The 17,934-nt window shown below is 39.2% G+C and overlaps 1 protein-coding gene across 1 annotated transcript in view; it reads left to right on the plus strand.

The window, feature by feature from the left end:
- The first annotated feature begins 10,698 nt into the window (after positions 1–10,698).
- Positions 10,699–17,934, plus strand: part of LOC149242537 (uncharacterized) — a 113,189-nt gene continuing 105,953 nt past the window's right edge. The window contains exon 1 of the mRNA XM_089370871.1: positions 10,699–10,920. Coding sequence (XP_089226997.1) covers positions 10,699–10,920 — 222 coding nt within the window. The remainder of the gene's footprint in view (positions 10,921–17,934) is intronic.

Here is a 17,934-nt window from a genome sequence, read left to right on the forward strand (position 1 = left end):
CAGAGAGCTCACAACAGACTTATAAGAGCCATGGAGCTGTAATGAAGCTGCAAAATAGTAAAGAGGTCAAATTATCAAGCTATTGTTGGTGTCCAGAGTGTGTTGAAGACAAAAGAAGGAGTTCCAAAGACAATACAGAATTCTGAGGGAGTCAGAGAAGCCAGAAGCTCAAGAAGCTTCGAGCACTGACTAAAAGAGTCAAGTCTAGAGAAGCCTAGATTTGTCTACAGAGTGAGGACAGCCAGGGGTAAGATGGCATTCTAAACCCATAGGTATAGTTGTAAACCAATGGAGTTGAGCGTGGAGCTTGTAAAAGAATTGAAGCCATAATCCCAAAGAGCCTAGTCGAGTTGATTAAATCTCAAGGAGATGTCGCCCAAGATATCAGGGTGAACTCCATATTAAGTTTGCTGTATTGTGGTTTGCTTATTTGCTGCATCTTATTGTTGTCATGTGTATGATGTTTATTACTGCACCGTTTCACTGTTATATGATGCATATCAGTTTAAGCAAATGAACATAAGCACTCAAACAGTCTAAAAACAAGCACAAGCATACACCTATTTCAAGCAATTTTTAATTCCGCAATTGGTTAATCATAAGGTCTTGGGAATATATAAGCTTTGGAGTGGGAGAGGCTCTTGTAAGCTTGACAAGAAGCCTTTAGTGCCCATTTTCAGATCAGGTGTTATCAGAGCCTAAGGTTGGTTAACCCCACCTTCAGGAAGGTGATATCAAAGTTGGTTATACCAGAGCAAGTGGTATCAAATCAGAATGCTTGATTAACAGAGCAAAGGATTGCTTATCGGAAAGGTGTTTGGGCAGTCAAGGGTTGATTTTCTGATTGATTGTATGCTTGTTTGTAGAATGACTATTGTTTTAGTTTGCAGAGGTGAAGGGAAAGCTATTGTTAGCTGAGTCTAGGAGAGGACAATAAGGAAGAAGGGTTGAAGGCATTCTTCTCATCCCAAAGGGCCTCAAGGCAATCCTTGAAGCACAATAGGTTTGTTGCAAAAGGTTGCTTGAATAAGCTCTTTGTTGATCTTATTTGAAGTTCTTTTGTTCATTTGCATAATGACAACTTCTACAAGTAAGTCCTCAAATTCCTTCTTCATCACAAGATTATTTGATGAAGACATGAAGCAAGACTTGTTCACCATGACGGACAAGGTGAGAGAAATGTATGAGGATGGAAGGAAGAGTAGCATACTTAGAGAGCAGATGAATTCCATGGAGGAAGAGAAGCAGTTGCTTTCTGACAAATTGCAGGAAATGGAGAGACAACTTCATATTGCAAATATGAACTTGAAAAGGATGCATGAGTTGGAGACACAACTCTTTGTTGCAAAGGAATCCTTAGTCAAGTATCAGCTTGAAGAAGAGGTAAACAATTCTTATTTGTCTTCAAATTCTTCTAAGAATGCTTATATTGGTTCTTTTGAAAAACATACCAGAGGCATAGGTTCCAAGTTAATGCCCAAGATGGGCTATGAAGGAAAAGGCTTGGGTAAACATGCACAGGGTATTGTTGAGCCAATAATGGTTGAGAAAAGGCCTAAGTATTTGGGTCTTGGCTATGGACAGTCTTATGGAGAAAGTTCCAAAGCTATCATGAAGGCCATTGAAACAGTTCCACGAAGGGGTTTCATTTCAGGTCTTCTACCTCAAGAGTGTGAAGCATACCTTGCAGAAAGAAGGTGTGCATCAGCATACACTTGAACCAGAGAGTTGTGGAAACTCTGAAAGCCTTGAAGAGATTGATGGTGTTCCAAGAGTAGCCACTTCTTCATTCAATTCACCTCCTCATGAAGGCAATAAAGGTGAAAGAAAAAGGTATAAATCTGGTTCTAATCATATTCCTTTTGATTATGTAAAGCATGATAAATTTCCATATAAGCATTGGAAAAGAATTGCATGTTCCTTTTATGTTTTGGATAACTATCATGTTTCTAGATGTTGGAAGAGAATGGCCACATACAGGAAACTTTTGAAGGAAAGGAAGCAAGAAGCCAAAGGTCCATTGGACAAGGAAAATCATGTTGTCAAGAAGATGCACATGTGTTGCACTTACTGCCATAAGTAAGGACATGTTGCTACAAAATGTTGGACTCTGAATCCAACAATGCTTCCACAAAAGCTGAAGAAGGTGGAAAGAGAGAATGGTAGGAATGGAAAGAAAGTTTCCATGAATGATGTGTTTCAGGATGATTCACATGTTGATGCTGATGTGCAGACAAAGGAAGCACCTTTGAAATGGATTCGTAAGAAATGGTTAGAGTTCTTATCCAATTAAGATTGCATGTCTATTGATGCATCTATTTGCATTCCTTTGTTAATAAATGCAAGCTGCAGGGTTTTACCAAGAAGGTGAATGGAAAAAGTTGAGTAGGAGATTCACTTTGTTGCTGCAACATTGTTAGGCCCCTATACTACTAGTGTAACCCCTTATTGTTATTAGTACAACCCACTTATTATATTGATGTACCCATGTAGTGCCCATGTTGTTACTATTGTAGCCCATAGAAGCCCACTATTGTTATTATTGTGCCCTTACATTATTATTGTTATGTCGGCTCTGATTATGTTATGACCCCTTAGACTCCTATATATAGAAAGGAGTTCTTTTCATTTGTATCATCCAAGAATTGTTCATTTATGTAATTTAAAGGAGGTTTCCCCCTCGAAGAGGCTGAATTCTAAGGCGTTGATCTATCTTTTCTATCTTTTCTTGAGCTGGTTTCATAACATTTGGTATCAAAGCTTTGGATTCTAGGGTTTCGCTGCTCCAAACAGGTCATCGTGGAATTTTCACTATAACTTTTTTTCTGCGATGTTTCAGAAGCTAAAAAAAAACCCATTTGAGAAGAAATCGTGTTGAATCTTGAGTCCGAAGTTTAGAGCTTTTTGTGATACATTTGTGGAGATATGATCTAAGGAAGTTGGTCTTTTTGTAGACTCTTGAATTTCATTCCAAACAAGTGACCTTGGGAAAATCGTCATAACTTTCTCTCTGAGCATCAGATTGAAATTTCATAAAAAGGTACAGAAAGAGGACGGATTGTAGTTTCTTGTATATATTTTTCAAAGCCAAAGGTCGAAACAGTGACACGTGGCACTTCATACAAGTTCGCTCTTCTGGAAAGGTCTATAATCAGGTCATCTTGGGAGATTGTGCATAACTCTTTCTTGGAGAATCCAATTTGGATCAGACTGGTGGCATTAGAAAGAGGACACAAAAGTCTACTACAGGTTGAAATTTTAGAACCTAAAGATCCGAAAGTACAAAGTTACAGTCGTTTCAAGATCGAGCTCCTAAAATCAAGAAAAAACAAGATGAGGAAGTTTGATGGCAAGGATCCGGTAAATTGGATACTTCAGATGGAGTAATATTTTGATCTACATGGTGTACCACTGTTACAAAAGGTATGTATTGCATCTTCATATTTAGAACCGGATCAATTTTTATTGTATGAAAGGCTTTGTTCTCGTAAACAACTTGTTACGTGGTCAGTTTTCACGGAGGCAATGATAGCACATTATGAGGATACAAAGAGCAACACCTTCTTTAGAGTAACACCACAACAATTGGAAAGAGTAAAAGGGCTTTGTGACATAGTGGAAAGAAAAATTATGGAAACCAGGAAGCATACCCCTCACAACTATAAATATGGAAGTGTTGTTTCTCCTAGCCTTCCACAACCTACAAGGGTTACATCACAACAATTGGAAGAAAAAAGAGAAAAAGGGCTTTGTTACAATTGTGATAGAAAATGCACTAAAGGTCATAAGTGTTGAGAAGAAATTATTTTACATAGAATATGAAGAGGAGGAAGAAAAGGATCAAGAAACATCAAAAGAAGAAGATATATGCCAGGACCCCACCCCAGAGAAAGAAGAAATGAATCAGACCATATCTTGTAAAGCATTGGCAAGAATTACCACTCCTCAAACTCTCAGGATAGAAGGACATATCAAGAAGAAAAAGGTGCAAGAAGTGAAATATCACATCGAGAAAGAAGAAATGAATCCAACCATATCTTGTAATTCATTGGTTGAAATTACCACTCCTCAAACTATCAAGATAGAAGGACATATCAAGAAGAAAAATGTTCAAGAAGTGAAAGATCACATCGAGCATCAAGAAATGAATCCAACCATATCTTGTAAAGGATTGGAAGAAATTACCACTCCTCAAACTCTAGAGATAGAAGGACATATCAAGAAGAAAAAGGTTCAAGCAGTGAAACATCACATTGAGCATCAACAACAAGTTCTCCAAGTTTTAAAGGATAATGCCACTTCGGAGCAAAATCAAATGAAACAATAGGTAGATCAACATCGTAGTGAAAAATGTTTTGATGTAGGTGATTGGTTATTTTTACTGCTACATCTCAAGCAAGCTATTTATGAGAAGGAAATGTTGGTAATACTACATGCACTTAAAAAATGGCGACCTTACTGAATGGGAAGACTCTTCAAGGATGAGGATGTGGAAGCATTGTTTTGTTCTATTTCTATTATCCAACCAGATTGGATAAACGAAGCAAGGGATGAATGGAAGAAGGACGAAGAAGTATGGCCACTTATTCAAAAGTTTCAAAAGATACCAATTCAAACAATATTGGCAGAAATTGAAAAGGAAGAAAAAATCATATTGGAACCTGGAGCAGTCACAAAAACAAGAACCCAACAGCTACAAAATCGATCAACTTCAGAGTATCTCATCAAGTGGAAGAACTTACCCGCTGAAGATTCCACATTGGAGGACAAGAATTTTATACAGAAGCATCAAGAACTACTCAAGCATTGAGGACAACGCTTTTTGAAGGAGAAGGGCATGTTAGGCCCCTATACTACTAGTGTAACCCCTTATTGTTATTAGTACAACCCACTTATTATATTGATGTACCCATGTAGTGCCCATATTGTTACTATTGTGGCCCATAGAAGCCCACTATTGTTATTATTGTGCCCTTACATTATTATTGTTATGTCGACTCTGATTATGTTATGACCCCTTAGACTCCTATATATAGAAAGGAGGTCTTTTCATTTGTATCATCCAAGAATTGTTCATTTATGTAATGTAAAGGAGGTTTCCCCCTCGAAGAGGCTGAATTCTAAGGCGTTGATCTATCTTTTCTATATTTTCTTGAGATGGTTTCATAACAAACATTATGTTCATTTCAGCTTCGAAAGTACAGTGTGCTTAAGCGAAAGTTGAAGGATGAAATGCATGCATGAGAATGATGTGCATGAACACAGGGATGTTGATGATTTCCTTGTATTTGAACATGTATGTGTAATTAACTTGAAGGGTTGATTGCTTTTTTTAAACATGCATGTAATATTGACTTGAGAAAAGTTGATTTGGTCTCCAAGATGGAGATAATGATGAAGTGTTTCATCTTTTGAAAATAATCCTTGAGATCTTTTCTACATGCTTGACTTGAAGGGTCATTTGTTTTAAAGGCATGTTTTGTGGGCTTGTTATCTAGTCCATCATTTGTATGTAGATGTAAGACATGAAGGTGTTCACAAGAGGTGAAAATCTGTTTCTTTTGTTGAAGCAGGAATTTAGGCCATCTAGTTGTTGTCTGTATTTCTGTTGCTGTTAACAGTGGTTGTTGACAACATTTCAAACAGGTACAAATGAAAGTTTTTGTGAAGCAAATGTAACTTCACATTGGTTTGGGCCACCTTGGATCAATGATCAAGATAGAGAAGTTCAAACTACCTTCTGTGACCATCTCAGCAAGAGTTTTGCATGAAGTCAAGGGGGAAAACAGTTCTTCCCTGGAGGACTAGCACATCCAAGAAGGAAAGTGGTCAAAGGCTTTGGTTCAGAGGCACTATGCAAGGCAAGTGTATGGAGGCTAAAAGAAGAGGGTGTTGTTACTCTCATTTACTGTTCAGATTAGTATGTCAGTCTTTTGGAGACCAAAAGTTCTTTTAGTGGGAAGGTGTGATCCAAAATGGATCTAGAATAGACTTCTAAGTCTAAAGTGTTCCTCACATAGGAAAATGAAAGTCAGGGGCTACTCTTGGAAATAGTCCCATTGCATAGATATTTTCATTCTGAATCTACTGCAACTTGAATAGTCTGAAATGGAATTCGAGTGCAGAAGTTATCGCAAAAAGAAGATTGCCCCTTATCCTTAGAAAAGGAGGCATTTCTTATCAAAGTGGCCTAAAAGGTTCTTTAAAGAAAAATTGCATCGGAAGGTTCAAAGGGCAGACTTAGACCAAAGGCCTTAAGAACCCCCAATCAGTGATCACTGACTTATCGCATCGGAGGTAGGCCTTTGCTCGATATTAGGACCCCAGGCAAAATGATATGTGATTTGCGATTAAAGCGATAAGCCTATTGCGATTAAAGCGATAAGCCTATTGCGATTAAAGCGATGAGCCGATTGTGATATGCGATGATCGAATCGGCGAATCGGCATCAACGATATATATCGGGTTGACATAGTCAAAGGGAATACCCTAGGGCCACTGCAATTGTGATAAGCAATAAAGGGGCGGACCCGATGGGAATTATGGATGCGATTTCATAAGTTTGAAATCTAGAAATTCGGGATTTCTGTGTATTTCCCGTGTATGGGTTTTTTTGGCCAATATGCCATGCGATTGCGATTTGCGATGGAATGGCGGACCTGATAGGATTTTAAGTCCAGTTAAACGCCCATGATGGGGTTTTCATGTGTTTCCTGTGTATTTCCATTATTTGGCTATTTCGGCTAGAGGAATGCAAAACAACCGGGTTGCCTGTGCCCACCGATTCCTTTCCATTATAAACGGATTCTTGTGGTGAAACAGTCAAGTTTTCCCTGATGGAGGACTGTAACCGATGTGTTACAAATACACAGAGAGCACAAATGTTGAAGGCTATTGAGAGCTGAAAAGCCAGAGTGTGTGACAGAAAGAGCCACCAGAGTTTTGGGATTTGTGTAGAGGCCGAGAGATAACACAGAAAGGCAATGTTATGCTCAGGAGAAGTGCAGAGAACCCCAAGAGGCTCAGAGATGCTTGAATGTTGAGTGTAAGCCCAGAGGAGGTAGTCTGCGGAGTCGAAGTGACTCAAAAGCAGAGATTCACTTGGAGGTCAAGCGAAACTAGAAGCTCGTGAGAGCCAGAGCCAGAGCCAGAGTCAAAGAGCTCACAACAAACTTCTAAGAGCCATGGAGCTGTAATGAAGCTGCAAAACAGAAAAGAGGTCAAATGATCAAGCTGTTGCTGGTGTCCAGAGTGTGCTAAAGACAGAAAAAGGAGTTCCAGAGACAATATAGAATTCTGAGGGAGTCAGAGAAGCCAAAAACTCGAGAAGCTCAGAGCACTGACTAAAGGAGTCAAGTCCAGAGAAGCCTAGATCTATCTACAGAGTGAGGACAACCAGGGGTAAGATGGCATTCTAAACCCATAGGTCCAGTTGTAAACCAATGGAGTTGAGCGTGGAGCTTGTAAAAGAAATGAAGCCATAATCCCAAAGAGCCTAGTCGAGTTGATTAGAGCTCAAGGAGATGTAGCCCAAGATATCAGGGTGAACTCCAAATTAAGCTTGTTGTCTTGTGGTTTGTTTATTTTTTGCATCTTATTGCTATCATGTGTATGATGTTTATTGTTGCACTGTTTCACCGTTATATGATGCATATCAGTTTAAGCAAATGAACATAAGCACTCAAACAGTCTAAAAACAAACACAAGCATACACCTATTTCAAGCACTTTTTAATTCTGCAATTGGTTAATCATAACGTCTTGGGAATATATAAGCTTTGGAGTGGGAGAGGTTCTTGTAAGCTTGACAAGAAGCCTTTAGTGCCCCATTTTCAGATCATGAGTGCACAACACATTTGAGCCCAAAGCCTTCCCCTTTGTCCTTTGGACTTGCAGCATGCACCCTGCCTTCACTGTCTCTTTCTCTTGAGAGCACAAGTGCATGCTGAAGCCTTAAAGCCTTCCCTCTTCAACACTTCAAACTTTCAAAGTGCACCCATGCGCCCAAAAGCCTCTTTGACCCTTTTGAGTGCACTAAAAAGGCATGAATAGAAAATCTGCATAAAACATAATAGAATAGGAGATGTTAGATCTAAGACTTGTGTGATCCATAATTTAGAGAATAGTCTTCTAGATTAATCACATTGTAAAGATTGGGTTGACGTTTCGAACCAACTAATGTGGTTCATCCTCAGGACAAGGTGAGAAATCAATCGATCTAAGAGAATAAATAGTAGGGATGCATCACTATTCAGTGTTAGATGTTCAAAATTAGTCGTTAGTGAAATAAAATTATTTAGTTGGAAACTAGCCGTTAAGTAATAATAAATTAATTATTATCGAAATTAATAATAGATTTATTACTATTTCGATAATAATTAATTTATTATTACATAACAGATAGTTTCCAACTAAATAATTTTATTTCACTAATAGCTAATTCTGAATGGATAACACTGAACAGTGATGCATCCATGCTATTTATTCTCTTAGATCGATTGATTTCTCACCTTGTCCAGAGGATGAACCACATTAGTTGGTTCTAAACATCGACCCAATCCTTACAATGTGATTAATCTGGAAGACTATTCTCTAGAATAGGAGATATTCAGGTTGATAGATGCTCATCATGAGTGATTACAGAAACAAGTATTCTAGTAACCTCACTGCAAGAAAACACAAGGAGGATCAGGAAAGAGAAAAAGAAAAGGAAGCATGGAAGGAATGAAGAACACACTTAAATATTGATGACTGAAGCACTCAAAAGGCTCCAAGGTTGAAGACCCTTAGGAGGGTGAAAGTGCCATGAGCCAAAGATGAATAAAGAATAAAGATAAATTGGCAGCCATCTCATTACTAAAAAGAAAAGACCATGTCATCAGTCACTATTGGTCCCAATCATCAAATATAGTGACATGTCAAGTATCATCATATGATGATGTGGAAGTCATGATGTACTGTTGTAATCATTATAAGGAAAAATAGGTGGAAGTACGAGAGTCATGTATGGACAAAAGAGTCAATGAACTCCAAAAGAAATGTAATATTAAGAGTTTTTGGAAATCCAAAGGTTGTAGAAGTCCAAAGGTCGTTAGAAGTTGGAAAGTCAAGGGTCATGAGGATGTGAAAGGTCATTCCTCAAGGTATAAATATATCCTCATTTCTCATGTAAAGGACTTTTAAGCTTGGCTTCTCCCACAAGGAAGTAGAGAGACAGACTTAGTACTTTTGGGGAGGAAGTAGTGGCTATAATGCTCCACTATTGGAGCTAGTGGTGCTCATTTCATTTATGTATCTTAGGACTTTTTCTTAATATTGAAGCCTTCTAGGCCAACATGTTTTCACACATGGATTGTGAATGTTTATAAGACTATTATTTTAATTTTTATGGTTCCTGATTTCTTTCATTAGTACTGCATTATTTGAACTATTTCGGTTACTCTGGTGCTCCTTATTGGAAATTTATTATTATGCTATCATGATTGTCACATCCTTGTGAACTATTTTGTTTGATGTTGGACAAATCTTTCTCTTTCACGTGTCTCAATTAGGTTAGTGATATTACTCCTCTCTTAGAGGCTCACTTAATTCCCCCCCCCCCCCCCCTTCCACAGTAGAAGGACCTTGATACATCAACAATTGAACATTCACAAGGCATACTAGCTTTATCATTCAAAAGAACAATTTCACTTCTCTCTCATGCTAACAGCGAAAGCCAAGGCATATCTTTAAGTAAATGGTATCCAGGACATATTATCGATGGGACTCCTACACCAAATGATGTTAGGTCTAATTGGGACTTTATATTGCGGAGATCCCCTATATGTTGGCAGTATCCAACACCATCAACATTTTGGCACTAGAAGGAGGGCTACCAACTTTTTATGGATGATAAGTCCACATACCCTCATCATTATTCTTGTGGTTAAGGTAGAAACATTCCGAGCACTACTCTGAATCCCAAAGCAGGATGATATTCTCAGCCTATCTCGAAACCAACTTGTGAAGTTACTTATGAACATATCCGAGAAATTTGACCTATAACCCGTTTCTTCGCGAAGACTATTTGATTAATTCATAGAGTGCATAATCTTCCACATTTTTCGAAGAAGAAAGAGACAGTTGGTACTGCTATCTTGGTTTCTACAGTGAAATATTTTCTTTTTCCCACTCTGGAGGGCTTGGTAGAATCCGTAGACGATATTGAACATCAAAAACAACTTCCACCTCTTAACAAAGGATACGAAGACGATACAATTTTTCTTCTTGGCGACCTCTTTGATGGATTAGATGGTGAATATTCCTTAGATTATGACAAGGAGGAAGAACGCGTAGACGAGAACATGGAAACCTAGGATTTGGATTGGACGGCCCAAGGGCCTCTTGCTCTTCTAGACAACTTTCATAGGATACCGAGACATTCGGAAAATATTCCCTCAAAGTATGATCCAGATAAGAAGACGAAGGCAGAAGACAATCTCAATGATTTTTACCTGTATTTAGGAATGATGGAGGTGAGATACAATGATGTGGCCTATTATATTTTCCCTTATACATTAGAAGGTAGGGTGGAATCATGGTACCATAGTCTGCCTGCCAATTCAATCCACTCCTAGAGGTAGTTAAAAAAATATTTCTTGAGAATTTTGCTGACAACAAAAATCCTACCATGCTACTCAAAGAGCTCGAAAGCATGAAAATGGTGGAAAAGGAGAAAGTGAAAGATTTTAATCAGAGATTCAATTGTATATTGAAAAAGGTTCCCTCGGACATGAAACCATATGACTTGATTAATATCAATTACTACGCGACTGCCTTGACCACCAGTGTTTTCCAGTTCATTAAGGGAGTTGCAAAGGCAATGCTGGCACTAAATTTTGCAGAAGCGATAGTCATTGAGAAGGAATTGTGTGCGATTGGGGTAATTATGAGCAACGAGGAACTGAAAACTCCAAAGAGACTAGTAGGAAGTCACAACCTTATTGTAGTAAGGCTAAAGAGAGGGAATCATTAGATATCAAAAGCTTGTCGAGGATGGTGAAGATGCTCACCAATGAAATTTCAGAACTAAAGAAAAGGTTAAGTTAGACTTCCACTAATAGCAAGCCTCCCAAGTCCTTCCCTTTTCGAAGGAATAGAAATAATTGCAAAAATCAATCCAATAAGTCGGAAAAAAAGTTTGAATGTTGTGATGAACATATAAATCATAGGAATGGATAATTATTGTTCTTCCCATCAGGAATATCATTCAGAAAAAACATGTCATCGGTGGAATCACAACATGAATGCTCTAGCTACACACATTGTAGATACTCTCTTAACAGATGACCAGACATAATAGGAAGAAGAATCAGAAGAACCTACAATAGATGAGGAAAGAAAAAGTGTTGGACATGCAATGAGTATATATCATTATATATACAATGCTGATAAGATGGATGTCAAAGAACCACCATAGAATGAGCCACCTCCCCAGAAGAAGAATGGTTGATACAGTCTAAGGAGTGAAGGGCCCATCTCTGAACATGAATTGAAAAGAAAAAAGTTAAAATAGAAATTGCTAAGAAGAATCTCACCATTGGTCATTCCTGCTCAGAATACATAAAGTAAATCTAGAGATGCAAGCATGTCCTGGAATGCTTCCTCTAGTAACAAGAGTAAGGCTAGCATTTCGGAAGCGTCCAAAAAAGTCACTCCTCTAGACACTTCAACATTGCCTAGTATTGCTGAAACAATTGATTATAACATTATGGAAGATATGAAGAAAACATGAGCCAAAAATTCCATTTATGAGCTTGCGAAGATTGCGGGCCAATGTGAACTTATTGTCTATAACTTTTCACAACCTTCGACGGGTCATAAAGCTTCCTCCTGTCAAATGGTGTCAGGTAACTCTTTTGGTCCTCTTGAATCTGTGGTAAATGCTTTAACATTAGAAACTAACACTCAATTCCCAACATTTTTATTAATGTTTGAAAATTTCAATTATAATGTCCATAATTGTTTAGTAGACTTTGGTGCATCTGCTAATGTCATGCCATTACCTATCAATTTCCCTCACACTTATCAAATAATAATAAAATGGAAATTCATTTAAAATCTCTATCATATCAATTAGTTCATGGAGTGCATTTTTGGAAGCACAACAATGGTGTCCTGTTGAGGTTCCTTGAGCCATAGGATACAAAGAAGGTATTGAAATATCTACATGATTGACTGATAGACGATCACTATGCGAGTGACACTACAACGCATAAGGTTATGAGGGCCAGTTATTATTAGCCCACTCTGTTTAAGGATTCTCATGCCTATGTCTGCAAGTGCCAAGCATGTTAGAGATGCACTAGTCGTGATCAGAGGCTAGCTGCCCCACTGCTACTAGTAGTAGTTGAAGAACCATTCCAACAATGGGGCCTTGATGTTATTGGAGAGATATTTCCTTATTCGTTAAAGCAACACCATTATATTCTCACAAAAATAGACTACTTCACTCAGTGGTCAGAAGCAGTTCCCCTTAGACAAGTAAATGACCAGGAATTCATACAATTTATGCAACATAATATTATAACCAGGTTTGGTGTTCCTACGTCGCTTGTCTTTGGTAATGCGACATATTTCTCATCTTTAAAAACTATGAATTCACACATGAAAATGGAATTATATTGAAACATGTATTAAATTATTATCTATAGGGAAATGGTTTGGCTGAATCAACAAATAAGAACCTTATCCACATAGTCAAGAAAACCATATTCTCTAAACATATGAAATAACATAAAGCTTTGACCAATGCTCTTTGGGCCTACCGTGTAATTCCAAAGCCTTCCCTAAGAACCTCACCATACTTCCTAGTTTATGGTAAAGAAGTTATCTTGCCCCCGATCCTGTATCTTACATCCTTACAACTCTCCCAAGAGTCACAAGGTAAACCTTGCCTACTAGTTCAAAGCAGGATAGATACGTTACTCAAACTCGAGGAAGAAAGGTGAAAGGCTAAAGACTGATTTTCCATGCATCAAAATTATGCAAAGTGATAGTTTAACAGAAAATTCACAGGGGGAAAAAGCTTTGATGTTGGTGACCTAGTATTGAAGTGGGATAAAGCCCACGAAGACAAAGGAAAACACACAAAGTTCGAACCATTGTGGATTAGACCATTGGCTATTGAAGAGAAGCTCGATCATAACACTTTTAAGTTGGAATATTTATACGGGAAGATTGAACCACTTCCCATAAATGACATAGACTTGAAACAATATTTCCAGTAGAAGATACGAGTTGCACTTCCTGCACATATTGTTTCAAGTCTCTTATTTTGTTTTGTTTTGTTTTGTTTGTGTCAGTGGTTTTTTTGTTATGTATTCATTTATTCTTGTGCATTATTGTTGGTCATTATACATAAATAAGACCCTTGTGTAAAGTGCATGGCTCAAAAAAAATTGTGGCGCAACCAAAGAGAAGTGTGACAACCACAACACTTAGGTTTCTATCATTATCCTTCTTTGTTTGGGAAAATTCCATAGGTTGAGGTAAGGCTAGATGGAAAATATGATTCATCCAATAGGAGAACCTTGAGGGAACCTATAAGATCCGTGCTTATGCTGGTATTTAAACTACTCAACTTGGTGCTAACCTACTTGTGTGTTAACGCTTGTCCAATATAGTAGAGAAGGGATAAGGGGAAAATCTAAAATGAGCAAACCAATATCAAAGGTCTCAAAACAATTCTCTGAAGGGGAAACCTCCTCTACTCTCAATAAGTTGGGATACCTCTTCTGCCCGTTGAAAATAATAAGTTCCAATGCACATTTCTATTAAAATAAATAAATAAAGGGTGAAATAAGATAAAGGATTCATGCAGAGGGAGGTGAAGCAAGTGGCTTTGCCGAGGTAATGTCTAGGCTCACTAGAAGCAAAGCAATGTTTTTTCTCCTGAAGTGACTCCATCCGGGTATTGTCCAGGCCTGCTGGTAGTAGAGCACCACTAGAGATGAAAACCTAATTTTATGAATATCATTAAACTCACTGCACATATTACCCTTTCCCAAATTGAAATGTATATTTCTATGTGTCCAACCAAGTAGAGAAAAAGTGAAGATGGTATGTATAAAACTAGGTCGAAAGGGGGAAATTGAAGCAATAAATACTTCCTGAAGGTATAACCCTTAGGTGAAATCTATTCTTGGACAAAGAAGCTAAAATCCCCCAATGTGTCACCAAGTGTTGTTGCTACTACAACACTCTCCAAAATTTCACTACATTTGAATTTTGGAGCCTACTATAATTTTCAAATCTAGAGTTGCTTTGATATTCAAATGTCATGTCATGTTTTTCAAGTGTTTTTGAATTCTCTCAACTGTCTTCAAATTGATTAGAACAACTTTTGGTGCATTCCATGGTCGTAACATCTTTGTTGTTGTAAAATGACACTTTTTGGTTGTAGTAACACACACTACACTCATTGTACTTAGGGAATGGGTATAAAGTGGAATTTCAATGTATATTTACCATTATTCAATTTTTTCTAAGTTTTCTTAATGATTTGGTATGTTTCGCACGTTATTCTATGTCTAAAATCATCTTACCCACATCTTTCTCTATCATCGACACTTAGACAAATTTTGGTTTCAAGGTGAACCCATTAAAGCCAAAATCACATGAGAACACTTCGAATCTTTGATGGGAAGCCTTTCTTCATTCAAGAGTGCATCATGCACCCTCCAAGAGCACAAAGAGTAATCCTCAAGCTTGATTCCACCTCCTTATTTTGAACTGCACCCTCTAATAATGACTAAGTCTTCCTTGAGTTCACTCCTTCGACTCGATGAAGTCTACCCTCGTTGAGCACATTGGCACACCCTGAAGACCTAAAGCTCAATCCTTCAACCTTCCCCTATGCACCATGCACCATCCTCGATTCTTTGAGCACATGAGTGTACTCCAAAGGCATGAAGCCTTGGCCTTCAACCTTCAAGAGTGCACCTTGCACCCTCCCTGAGGCTCCTTGAGCACATGAGCACATCCTGAAGGCATGAAGATTCAACCTTTAGCCTTTAGGAGTTCTCATTGTGCCCTCCCTCTCTCCCTTAAGTGCACAAAGCACTTGGGAAGCCCGGAGCCTTCCCCTTCATCCTTCGGACTTGCGACATGCAACCTACCTTGACTATCTCTTTCTCTTGAGGACATGAGTGCATGCCGAAGCCCTGAAGCCTTCCCTCTCCAACCCTTCAACCTTTCAAAGTGTGCCCGTGTGTCCAAAATCCCCTTTGACCCTTTTGAGCACAATGAAACGGCATGAACAAAAAGTCTGCAAAAAACGTGATATAATAGGAGATGTTTAGGCTACTAGGTGTGTTACACAGTAATTTGTCACTGCCTTCCTGTCAGTCACCCTGCTGTGTCAATCACTAAGCTTCATGTCTTCTGAACTAGCCCAGAAACCCATTTTTCTAAAGTTTTATGCATCAGCGCGTCTGTTTGAAAAATATCCGCGATTACTGGCGCTCCATAGTGTATTCAATGCGCTGACAGCTCGGAAGGACACCACTTTTCCGCGCTGGTCGCCAGCGCGCCTTTCCCGTGTGCTTCCGCGCTGACATGACTGTCCCAGTTATGTAGACGCGGCGACATCGCGTCAGTTTCCTCATTATCCGCGCTGATCCAGTTTGGGCGAATTTGTTCAAACAACCAGCCTTCCAGATAACTCCAGGCTTGGTTGTTAGCTTTGTGAATGTCGACTCCTTTCTATGGCATGACTGTTCGACCCTTTGCAACCGTTTCCCTCAAGGATAAGCTCATCCTTCCACCTTTTTAGGAGACTCCTTCTCCTATATAAACTTCCACCATTACCATGAGCAGCTAGTTTTTGGATAGTTAGACTTAGCTTGGAATAGCTTGGATTGTACAGAGCTTGTAGTGCTCAGATTGCTGCTATAGGTGTGGTGTGCTAGGTGTGGAAGTGATTGATTGCTTAGGGAAGGTTGTTTTGTGCTATTTGTGTGAGAGAGAGAGTTGTTTGTCTTGGGAGAATCATCCTCAAAGGTGAATGCTTGAGATACATGCTGACTGGCCCCTCCTGAGAAGGTTACCGACGTCAGAACATTTGGTTGTACTCTTCTCTATTCTGATTAATAATAGATGACTGCTATTATTGTTCCATTCTCATTTGTCTATGCAATGGTTAAATGTGAATTACATCTTTTCTTACTGATGTATGATTACTTTTACTAGATTTCACGCTTGTGTTTGTTTCCTCTTCGTGTGTGCAGGTATCTATTCGCGAAGATCGCGGAGGATTGTGACCAGCCGAAGCGGAGGAGCGAAGGCAACATCTCTTCGTCAAACGACCAGCGCAGGAATCCAAGTAGGTGCTCTTTACCTCTTGTTTAATTGTAATTAGGAACATGCGTAGCAGCATTGTGTGATTGTTGCTAGACCCCTGCTGGGCTAGTAGGGATCGCCTCTATCCGTAGAGGGGATTTACCTCTCCAACAACTTGGCAACTCCGCTGGGGACCAGCCTTTTTGTCTCTTGAGTCCACTTTTGTGTTTGGCTTTGATTGATCTCTTTTCGAGTTTTTGGGATTGTCTCTTTTGCTTATGAACTTTCTGGGCGTTTCTGGGAAGCATCTTTATTGTTAAAAAGCTCTTGCCTTTGGTTTGGGAAGTTTTTAGTTTGGCCTTGCTTGTTTTTGCGCTCAGCGCGTTTTAATTCCAAACAGTCGCGCTGACATCGCGTTCCTGTTCTTTGGTTTTCTTTCCATCGCGCCTGTACGTCTAACAGTCGCGCTGACCTCGTTTTCAGAGACAGCGCGCTTTATTCGTGTCCTTCCGCGCTGGCATCGCGCCGCCGCTTCTTTGTGTTTCTTGTCATCGCGTCTGTGTGTTTTCTTTCCGCGCTGACCTCGTTTTTCTGAGACAGCGCGCTTTATTCCTGTCTTTCCGCGCTGACGTCGCAAAGTTGCTACAGGCCTCCCCCTGTCAGCGCCGAGTTGCTGAAGGCTACCCGCGCTGATCCTGTAAAACTCATTTTTGACCAAATTGGCCTCCTGAACCTCTTGCTGTGACTTTCCCTTCTTCTCTCCACCTGTCTGATGACTTGTTTTTCATTGTTTGAACTCTGAACTGCTTGATTGCGGAGCTTGTTTCCATAAGGTTTCGTTTTTGCTCAGTTTTAAGTTTGCAAATACCTTCCCTTTTTGCTTTCGCTGCTTGGTTTGTGTTCCCATCATCGCTTTTGCAATTGCTGGATTGTGTTGTGTCTCTAGTTGACTGGTTGTGGCTCTCCTCCTTCGGGTGTTTGCTTTTTTCTATTGATTTCGCACCCTAGCTCTAGGACATCTAGAGGCCGTGTGTGTGTCAAGCCTGCCGTAGGGAGCTTGTTTGCTTGTTCGACCAGCCGAGTTCAGATCTGTTCATGCACTTGTTCAGTGATTGTTGGAGTGTTTGGGTTGTGTTTCCAAGTGGTTTCTTTTCGCTTCCTCCTTGCTTGCAATCCTTGCTTGTCTTGCAGAGCTTAGATCACATAGCTCGTGCAGCACTTTGTTTTCCTTTGATTTGGAAACTTTGGTTGAGTGTTTTGGGAACTCTGTGTGTTTTCATTAAGTAGTTTACTTGGTGTTCCGGTTCCTCCAAATTCCTTTAGGTGCTTTATGTCATTGAAAAGAAATCAAACTAGTAGCTTTGTTTTTGAAAATTGAAAAGGAAAAGAACATTTCATTGATTTGCATTTTCAAAAGAAAAGTTTCCTTTCCTCGCTTTAGTTGCATTAAGTTGCTGGTTTGCTTGTACTTGTTTTGTTTGGTAGAAAATTTTCTTGCCCTCTCGTAGCTAGAATTCATCGAACAAAACGGAATTCTTTGGCATATAGATTGCATCTAGGTAATTGTGAGCGAACATACGATAGAGCTTGAAATCGAAACTTAATCTCAAGATCA

This window comes from Pinus tabuliformis, chromosome 8 (assembly GCF_031772625.1).
Source record: "Pinus tabuliformis cultivar Carrire ecotype Pingquan chromosome 8, CPIR1, whole genome shotgun sequence".
NCBI classification, from domain to species: domain Eukaryota; kingdom Viridiplantae; phylum Streptophyta; class Pinopsida; order Pinales; family Pinaceae; genus Pinus; species Pinus tabuliformis.